Source organism: Quercus lobata, chromosome 9, assembly GCF_001633185.2.
Source record: "Quercus lobata isolate SW786 chromosome 9, ValleyOak3.0 Primary Assembly, whole genome shotgun sequence".
In the NCBI taxonomy this organism is placed as follows: Eukaryota; Viridiplantae; Streptophyta; class Magnoliopsida; order Fagales; family Fagaceae; genus Quercus; species Quercus lobata.
This window is the reverse complement of record NC_044912.1, coordinates 43,384,007-43,395,094: the sequence shown is the minus strand read 5'-3', so window position 1 is coordinate 43,395,094 and position 11,088 is coordinate 43,384,007. Positions and strand designations below refer to the sequence as shown.

Genomic DNA, 11,088 nt, shown 5'->3' with positions numbered 1-11,088 from the left:
AAGCCATGTTGGAGTAGGAAAAGAAATCATGCACAAGGTACCCACAGTAGAAGCAGAAGGTTCTATGGAAGCTCCAAGTAGATTTTCATCCTTTCTAAAGAGAGCATCAACCACCATATTCTCCTTACCATGTTTGTACTCCACAATAAAAACATAACCAAGTAGTTTAGTAATCCATTTCTGCTGTGCAGGAGTACCCACTCTCTGTTCAAGCAAGTATTTCAAACTTTGATGATCAATTTTTATCACAAATGGCCTCCCAAGTAGATAAGGTCTCCACTTCTTCACAACAACCAACTCCTTTTCATAAGTGGAAAGAGTAAGATTCTTACCCTTCAATGCTTGACTATGGAAGGCAATAGGTCTTTGAGATTGCATCAAAATAGCCCCTAACCTCAAACCTAAAGCATCGCACTCCACAGTGAAAGGTTTGGTAAAATTAGGTAAGGCTAACACAGGTGGGTTGGACATGGCATCCTTGAGTAGCTGAAATGCTTGAGAAGCTACGGGAGTCCAAGAAAAGGAATCTTTTTTTAGCAAAGCAATCAAAGGAGCTGCCATTTGGCCATACCCTTTCACAAACTTCCTATAATACCCTGTGAGACCTAAGAATCTTCTCAATGCTTTAACATCCTTAGGAACAGACCACTGCTGCATAGCAGCAGTCTTCCTAGGGTCTATCTTCACTCCTTCCCCTGAAATAAGATGCCCCAAGTACTCCACCTCCTTACAAGCAAACACACACTTAGACTTCTTGACATACAGTTGGTGTTTAGCTAAAGCCTCCAATACCAATCTAAGATGACAAACATGATCATCCAAGGTCTTACTATACACAATGGTATCATCAAAGAAAACAAGAACAAATTTCCTCAAGAATGGCCCAAAAATAGTATTCATCAAAGATTGGAAGGTGGAAGGAGTATCAGTTAAGCCAAAAGGCATCACCAAAGACTCATAATGACCTTCATGTGTATGAAATGTAGTTTTAGGAATATCTTGCTCCTTCATCCTAATCTAGTGATATCCAGACCTCAAGTCCAATTTGGAAAATACACAAGCTCCAAACAATTCATCAATTACAGGAATAAGGTATTTATCCTTGATGGTTTCTTGATTTAAATCCCTATAATCTATACACATCCTCCATGAACCATCAGCTTTCCTCACCAAAAGAATAGGAGAAGCAAAAGGACTACAACTATCTCTAACGAAACCAATAGATAATAACTCCTTCAAAATCTTTTCAATTTCATTATTCTGGTAGTATGGATACTTGTGAGGTCTCTGACTGATTGCTTGAGCTCCTTCCTTCAAGGTAATTTGATGCTTATGACCTCTCAAGGGAGGCAAATCCATAGGAGTAGCAAAAACAGACTTAAATTCAACTAACGGATTAGAAACTTGCTTAGGCAATTGAGATAAACACTCTGTAAAAGCCAATTCTGACTGAACTAAGATGTGCAAAACCAACCCTTTCCTTACTGTGTCTTTCAAAAACTGAGTGCCTGCTTGCAACTGTGATTATGTACTTCTCAAACCACGTAAGAGCACCTGCCTTTGAGCATAAGTAAAATTCATTGTCAACAGCTTAAAGTCCCATTGAATAACCCCTAAGGTAACTAGCCAATGTGTACCCAGCACCAAATCACATCCTCCCATCTGCAACATATGCAATTGCACCAAGAAATCATGCCCTTGTAACCACACTGGAACCTTTCTACACACTCCTTGAGTCCTTATCACCTCACCATTAGCTACCTTAACCTCCAAAATCTATGATGTATCCACTAGAATATGTAAGTGTGAAACTAAAGTTACATCAATGAAATTGTGTGTGCTACCCAAATCTATAATGATTACAAAAAACTTTTGTTTAATCCTACCCATCACCCTTATAGTGCCTGAGGTGGGAGTACCACTTAAAGCATAAAAGGGTGATTTCAACATCTTTTTGATGATGCATACCTTGCTCAGAATTTCTAGTAACCTTCTCCAACTCAGTAATTTGCCACCTCCCTAGTCCCCAACTCCACCCTCGCTTAACACAATAAGTCTTGATTTGCACTAATTTTCGCATCAACAAAAAATAAAAACCCACAATGGTCATATCCATGGGGTAAGTTTCAACCTGTACAAAAACAGTAAGGATTTGGGCATTGTCTTAAAGAGAGAGACTCAACTCTCAAAGTAGTAAGGTAAGTTAACAATAAATGATAAAAGTAATATTAGTAGCGTGTCTAATGATAATTTATAAAAGAAATTGTCAAATTATTTATTGTAAAAAATATTATAAAAATTGTTGTGTTTATAGTATTAGTCCAATTTACACTAGATGGGATTGTAAGCTTAATATATGTACTGATTAATTAAATAAAATTAAATATCAAATTGTCTATTAAAGAAATACGGAAATTATCATAATAATTAGTGAGTTTCTTAAAATTTTAATAGAGTTTCACAAATAAATTGACAATGTTAATAAATTAGTGAGTCATATGACAAAAATACTTAAATTTTAGACATGAAATATATGTAAATTATTGGAGTAAATACACTCCTTCCTTTAAGGTTTGGAAAAATGACACTCCACATAAAATTTGAAAGGAAAAATGTATCAATATTAAAAAATGTTGTAAATGAACCTACCCTTTGCTTAAGGGGTAGATTTCTAAAATGATCTTATTTCATAATTAAAAATATTTATTTTAAAATTTTAATTAATGTGTATTTTAGGATATTAAGTGTAAATTTGCATATTATTATTATTATTATTATTTCTTTTTTCAACAAGGTATGTAGAGATTTGTCATTACAAACTTGCAAGTGTTTTAGTGCTTGATAAATTTTACATTTTTATTCTAAATTTATTAGTAATTTTTTTTACTAACAATAGTTAAATTTTGTAAAAAAATTCTTATAAAAATTTAGAATATTTCATTATTAATATAAATAAAAAGGGGGAACATTAGTTTCTTCAAAGCTCAAGGGAGGAGATTTTTTTTTTTTGGTTCAAGTTTGGGATGGAGTGTCATTCTTAGGGATGGCAATTTAGATCCGACCCGCGGATACCCAGTCTAGCCCGATCCTAATGGGCCGGATTTTACCCGGTCCGATAAAGAATAGGGTCGGGTATGGGTTTTAAACAAAAAACCCGAAGCGGGTCTGGGTCGGGTCCGGGTTTTATTAAAAAAACCCTAAACCCGACCCGAAACCCGACCCGAATAAGACCCGGTTATATATATATAATTACTAAACTACCCTCACATATATATAGTTAAAAACCCTAAAATTTTCTACTCCTCTCCTCATTTCAGCTCACTCATCCGCCTCTCCCTCTTCATCTCTCAACTCTCACACACACGCCTCCCTCAATCCTCACTGCCTCACTTTCCTCTGACCACCACAGCCATAACCAAACCTCACTCGCTCTCTTCTCTTCTCACCACGACAACCCCAACCAAGCCTAGAAAACTCGTACACTAGCGATGCAGGTGCAGCATCATCCGATGGACATTTCGCACTCAACATTTCCTTCACCCTCTGATCGAAACCCCCACTGTTCCTCAGCGAATTCGAAGCCTCCAAACCCCCAAACAACTTTTCGTTGAAGAATATCTGTCGAACCGCTGTACTGTCTCTGTAATTCGACCGAGAAAAGAAGCTGAGAAAATGGGTTTTTTTTGTTAGATCTTGGATCCGTTTGGATGGCAAGAAAATCGCCGAGAAAATGTTGTAATTATTTTTATTTAAACATGTATATTCAATGATTTCTGTGTTTGTGATTTTGGGATTTTTGTGTTTGTGATTTTGGGTTTGTTAAGCATGACTTTCTGGCTCTGTTTGGTTACCGATTAAGTGTGAGAAAAAAAGAGGAATATTTGGTTTTGATAGATTGCATTTTCAGGAGGAAAAAAGTGGAAAGTGTGATTAGATTTTCGTTAAGACTCTGTTCAGGCTTCAATTCTCTTCTTCTTCTTCTTCTTTTTTTTTTTTTTTGGGTTGGGCCCAAATCTGGTTGGCCTAAACGGGGCCCGCGAGGCCCATGGGGCCCGACGGGGGCGGGTCCGGGCCTCGGGAAAAAAACCCGTTTAGTAAACGGATCGGGTTCGGGTCACGGTTTAAGACCCGCGGGTCGGGTCCGGATATGGAAAAACCCGGCCCGAACCCGACCCGTTGCCATTCCTAGTCATTCTCCCAATCTCCAAACCCCAAGTGAGAGAGTGTAATTACTCCTAAATTATTTAGTGCAAACAAGTGCAGAATCTAGAATATGATTTTATTATACTATTAAAATATTACTAAAATACAAAATTGCAATAAATGATCAAAATAATTTTAAAGAAAACTATGTTAACAACTTTAATGTACTTCCATTAAGTCACATGGCAAAATTATATTGTACAACTTGTGATATTTAATTTGTGCTAAAAATATAATGTATACAACCTAATTTTTGTAAATAAATTTTAAAAAATTATGTTTAATTATTAAAATAATATAAAATAAACAATGAAATTTCTAAAAAGGGTGACTATTTTACAAGAAAGATTAAGGAATTAATTATATTTTCAATTGCAAAGAGGAAGTTAACCGAACTTGAATTCAAAAAATAAAAAACTTTAATTATTTATTGATGAAGTGACTTCAACCCCACAGCTTGGATCCAAGACAATCTACGCAATTGGAAGATCGGATAACTCAAGAGTCAAGATAGGCAAAGGTGCGACATCGGTGATGCATAGGTTATTTTTCACAATATTTTCTTATATTGTGAATTTGTGACTTCTTTAATCTTTATACCTCTAAAGCTTCTGAGAATTAATGGTTATATATATAAACCCAACATTTTGCACCCAGATTCAGGCATGTCCGGCATGGGAGCATACACCATGGCCTAAGCAAATCATTTTTTTTGCACATCATTCGGTGGTATTTATGGATGATAATACATGACGAATACATTCCTATCATTAATTTTGCATCTCAATAAGTGAGAAGATGGGGGTCTAAATAGATAAGTTATAAAATGTAAGTTATATATATATTAATTGATATTCAATTGGTGGTCAAACCAATAGTATCATAAATAGTTTAATTAATATTAATACTTTAAAACTATAAATAAATATTCTAATTTTTGTTAGATAATTTATTTGTTATCTCCTATAATTAATTTGAGGGGGGGGGGGGGAAATGATTAATTACGTCCTCCTCCCTCAAGTTAATAATGTTTCCTACAATTAAAAATAAACTTTCCTAAATGAACCAAATTACAGTAAAAAAAAAAAAAAACCTTCAGAAAGAATTACAGTAAAAAAAAAAAAAATCCTTTCTAATTTATTTTTGAGAAAGAAAATCCTTTCTAATTAAATGTTAAAACTTAAAACATTGATTAAAAAAAAAAAAAAAGTTGAAACGCAAAAAGGTAAAAGTAAAACTGTAAAACTATAAAAGCAACAGATTTTGATTTTTGATTTATTTATGTTTTAAATAGTAATAATGTAAAAGCAGCATTGCTACAAATTCCCTATGACTCAGACCAGAGCAGAAAGACAGAAACGAGTGATGAGCGATGAGCTCTCATCTCACTCCAGTCTGCGGCGGCGGCTGCGGTGGCGGAATCGATCCTCCGGCGAGGCGAGGTGGTCTTGACTAGATGCAGGGGGTGTCGTGTACTCGGTTACCCATTCCTAAGGTATAAATAGTTTCAAATATCAGATCATATATATATATATATATATATTGCTGATTTGAATTTTTGGTTGAACCATTGAAGAGAGAAAAGGATTTATTTGTTGTAATGTATTTGGATTTCTTTTTTGTGGGTTTTTATTTATTTATTTTTTTTATCAATCCAATTTTTGGGCGGTTTTTTTGAACTAATTTAAAAAATTTGAGGACCTAACTAAAAAAAAATATAAAAATTAAGGTTTAAATCCTAAAACTTGTTATGTCTTGTCCGAATAGCAAGAGTGAAAACAATGTATATGCTAATCACCGACTTATCCAATTAGTCGGCAAACAAAGTTTTTATTTTTTTTTTATTTTTATTTTTTATTTTTTGTGTTTTAAATAAGTAAGTGTCCTAGTGGTAGTAGAATTAAGACATGAACAGCATAATATATATACTTAGCCATTCAAACAGAGAGAGCAAGCTTTTGTATTCTCTTTTGTCTATTACACAAGACAGAGAATTATTGTAGGGCTGTGTGTTTTGGAGAGACTGAACAATGGTGAGGGGATCTGTGATTGTAAGAAGGTGCTCGCAGTGTAGGCTCAGCGGCCACAACTTTACGACGTGTAGTAAGAAAAACAATAACAATACTACTACTACTATTGCCTCTGGCAATAATAACAGTAACAATACTAGTACGACCATCAGCAATTATAACAATAACAATGCTGGCCTTATCAAAATTTTCGGTGTGTATTTCCAAGAAAACGTAGATGATCATGATTTCAACGCGAGTGTTAGCATGGAAAATCGGGGTTCCAAAAAAAGCGTTGAGCACGAAGTTCATATTGATGTTGAGAGAAAGAAGGGTATAATTTTCAAATTCACTTTATATATACACAAATATATTAGTGTTGCTCTACATGTTTTGATTTATAACATGTCTTTTTCTAATTTTTTATGATTAGAGTTTGGCAATCTATATATTTGCTTGTTAGCATGGATACTTTAATTCGTTATTAAAAAAATACATACTTTTAAGTGTTAGTTTTTGATGGAATTCATCACTGTTTTTCTTTTTATTTATTTATTTTTTTTTGGGGGGGGGGGGGGGTTAATGGATCTTTAGTAAAAACTATCCATGCTAATATGGCCCTCGCTAATGGCATTAATCAACCTAAGAATGCCTAATTCATATTATTTGTTCTTCTGGATTAATGCTTGTCAGTTTTCTTGTTTGTGTATCTGCCTATTTGGATTTTGGATGAGTTTTGATTTAAAAAGACTTGTGTTTTGTGCATGTGTGATTTGTTTATTTTGAATTTTTGAATTTTATTTTTAAAAGATTATGGTTTGGCAATCTATATATTTGCTTGTTCTATACAAATTAATACTTTTAATTCATTATAAAAAAAAAAAAATTACTTTCAGTTTTGGTTTCTGATAGAATTCACCACAGTTTAATTTGTTGGGTTAATGATCTTCAGTAAAATCTATCCATTGATATATATGATTTATAATAATATGTGGGAGAGTTTTTAATTTTTTTTGCTCTTCTGTTTTTAACTGTTTATTGTAGTATTTTTTTTCAAGTAAAATTTTGACCAAAATCTGAAAAATTAGCCACGACAATTGCACACGAATATATTGTTGCAGATTCCCTTTATGTTTCAGTGTTCTATATTATAGTTACTACTTACTACTGCTATTGTTGTTAATACTGTAACTTTTTTGTGCGTCTTGATTTATAGGGTACTGTGTTTTGTGTGAACATGGGATTTTTTTTTTGTGGGGGGGGGTGGGGGGGTGGGGTTTAAAGATTAGAGTTTGGTAATCTATATATTTGCTTGCTCATTAAAAAATTTTACTATTATCCAAAAAAAAAAAAAATAAACTACTTTAAGTTCTAGTTTTGGATGGAATTCGTCACTGATTTTCCTTTATATTTGGTTTTGTTGTTGGAATTTATCTTCAGTAAACTCTATATATTTAAATAAGATATTATAATTTTAGATGGGGTATTTTTCTCCTTTTGTGTATAATTCTGTATTTTGTTCAATATATTTTTGAATGAAATCTGATTTCTGAGAATTTATGAATCCTAACGGGCTATAATTACACGAGGATATATACTTTCTAGATTGATTTGTGGAGAGTAAAATTGACTAGCATTTATTCAACTATACACCAATTAAAATTTATGAATTTGAATTCCTAAATATATCTAGGCTTGAAGCACAAAAAATGGCTAAAAACAATAAATCTCATATTTTCTTTTTTAAGAAAGTCATAAAACATTGTGTCAATATGGTGTTTGCTAAATACTAGTTATTGTTTGACATAATTGTTATTAGTATTTTGTAAAATACTTTGCTGTTTGTTTGTTTAGGAAGACGATGGACTAAAGAGGAGCACAAACTATTTCTTATTGGTTTGGAGAAGCTTGGAAGAGGTGATTGGAAAGGAATTTCATGCGATTTTGTGACTACTAGGTCCCCAGCCCAGGTTGCTAGTCATGCTCAGAAACATTATATGCGACAAGCTGCAATTGATGATAAGAAGAAAAATAGGCCGAGTGTGTTTGACCTATCTCTAAATGAAGATGTAATATATTTCCTGCTCTCTCTCTCTCTCTCTCTCTCTCTCACACACACACACACACACACACTTCATAGATGTGACTATAATCATGCACTTATAGGAACTAGCTCCAAAGGATTCATTAGTTTCACATACAGAGAAAAGTGGTATTGAAAAGGCATTAAAGGTAAGTCCATCCATCCCAAATTATTCATTTATTGCGTAAAATACTATGTTAAAATAGAACGTGGTTGTTAACATTGTTATGGCTTCTACTCATATAGGCTAGTAACTCCCAAGCTTTGGCATTGGTGAACAATAATGAGAACCCACTAGAGGTAAAGCTCATATATCAACAACCATTCTTGTATCTAAATGCGGTAGAAATTTGTCAGTCTTTAATGTCTTCCTCCAATGATATAGGCTACTACAGCATATCAACATAATGTGAATCGATCCCCACATGTTGCCTTGGATATTCCACCAATTGCTCAAATGCCACCCCCAGTATTTGGTGCTCCAAATTATTGTAGGAGTCCTTCCACGGTAAGAAACAATTTTATTTTTGCTACATTTTATTTGTTGAATTGAAATTGATATTTTGTATAGTAGTAAAATAAAAATTGATTTAAACCAAGACTAAATTCACAGTGCGTATTGTATGTGTTTTATCTATAGTATTGGATAATTGGATGATAACTACCCAAACTATTAGGATAAAAACCTTGATTAACTCTCTTTAGATGCAACTTGTACTTACATTATTGTACCTTGTGAGGAAATAGACCATTGTTTGCACTCTGTTTGTAACAGCCGAAATTTTAACATCTTGAAGTGCTTTTCTTTATTTATTTTAATTATGAGGTTTTGGGTGAGGGATTAATATGAAGAATTCTCAATGAAACAAGATTACCTAATAATGGGGTTGGTGGAATCTACATTCTTGACTAATCAATGTTCTCTAATTTTCCACAAACAGCATGTTGAATTCTATTGTGAATAGGACAATTATTCTTGACCTCTTTCATGATTAATTTCAACCTCGGATGATTCTAATAGCCACATTTGGCTTGTTACCAATTACATCTATTTAAGCATGGAATTTAATTTGTAAATTCTCATTCACCACTAAATGTGAATATAGCAACATCTCTTAGGATAAATGTAGTATGAATTTCCATCTGTTTCTTAGATTTATCAAACACTGTTTTCATTTGAATATTATTCCTTGCCAAATTGTTAAACCAACTGTTGCATGATGATCTTGCTGGTTTAACAGGTGAATTCCGCCAGTCAAAGTTATTCATCTTGGTTGCCTGGAACATTGCAGAATTCGGTATTCCATCACCACAGGCATTCCTCGCACCTAGTCATTCTCGATTAGGTCGTACTAGGCCTTCAATGATTGCAAAAAGCATACAATTGGACTACATCAACCTACAACAAAGTTATCCTCTCAGACATCTGCAACCATTAGAGTGACATGAAAATTTTGATGCAGTGAAACAATTTTTTTTTTGTGCATTTTGATTTATCAATTGATGGCTATAATTCTTTTCTTTTTTTCAATTTTTTTTCGGAGATATGATAGAAATCTTATTTAAGAAATCAAATAAGCATATAGCTGTACTGAGTATTGACCACATCTCTAATTTTTGAACTTTTAGATGTTTTACACTATCTACCTTTTTGTGATCAATAAACCTGTGGCAAAAGCACTATTTACTATTATTTATTTATTTATTATTATTATTATTATTATTTTTTATCTATTGCTAATTATATCAGTCTACAAGGTAATATAACCTACACCATCTTCTCTAAGTGGTTGTCAGTCTTAGTGATTGTATTCTCTGTCTTGTTCATCTCAAAAACTCAACTCATATTATTTTTCTCGTCCAACCTTTTTTAAAAGCAAAAAAATACTTTCACTTTTCATAGAACACACCATCTATTTGATATAAAGCTTCCAAAGTATTTTGACGACTAGACAAAATTAATGCCAAATCATGTAATTTGGTTTTATTTTTTTTAATTTTTAAAGTAAATAGGATATATTCTTAATGAGTTCATGTAGAGTGTTAGATCAATTAATTAAATTACAATTAAATTTTGGTATTGACTAATTTTAAACTTAGCCACGGATCTATATCTTAAATGAATAAAAATTGAATACAATTTTAAAGTTTAGTTACTATTGCAAATTTGCATAAGCATGTGCTAGAAGAAGTTTATGCTGCTCTTCACGATCTATCATCTATCAAGGTAAGTTCTCATTTTGTCATTAAAAAAATAAAAATAAAAAATAAAAAAAGCCATATATAGGACACAAAATTTTCTGTGTTAAGTATAATATGGGTGAATGGTGATTGAAATGTAATGTTGTATTTACGTACAAGGAAAAAACAAGGGTGAAATTTCTTTCATTTGAACCTAAAATGAATGAGTTTAACTTTCCAGACGTATCTATGATATGGAATATGGCATTTTAGTGAATGAAAAAAGAAAACGAAAAAAAAAGGTGATTTTTTTTTTTTTTTATTTGGACTGGGAAAAAGAAAAAAGAAAAACTGCTTTACCGGCTTTTATATATATATATATATATATATATATATATTTTTTTTTTTTTTGGTTAAAGGGTTTCCACTTTCCTTTCTCTTCCATATACTAATTAGTAATTAGCAATTACAAAGCAACCATATGAGAGTTTGTGTGTCACGTTGGTGTACAATGTTTTTTTTTTTTGAGATCTCGTTGGTGTACAATGTTGGTGACTGAAATGTCAACCTATATATATATATATATATAAGGGAAAGTCTAGGGACTCCGAA

At 32.6% G+C, this 11,088-nt stretch overlaps 1 protein-coding gene across 1 annotated transcript; it reads left to right on the top strand.

Moving 5' to 3' along the window:
- The first annotated feature begins 5,510 nt into the window (after positions 1–5,510).
- On the top strand, positions 5,511–9,900 carry LOC115960611. Its single transcript, XM_031079549.1, has 6 exons — positions 5,511–5,698; positions 8,067–8,281; positions 8,379–8,444; positions 8,542–8,595; positions 8,681–8,803; positions 9,537–9,900. Exons 2-6 carry the CDS (start codon positions 8,210–8,212, stop codon positions 9,639–9,641), a joined length of 420 nt encoding a protein of 139 aa, XP_030935409.1. The 5' UTR covers positions 5,511–5,698; positions 8,067–8,209; the 3' UTR covers positions 9,642–9,900.
- The last annotated feature ends 1,188 nt before the right edge of the window (positions 9,901–11,088 follow it).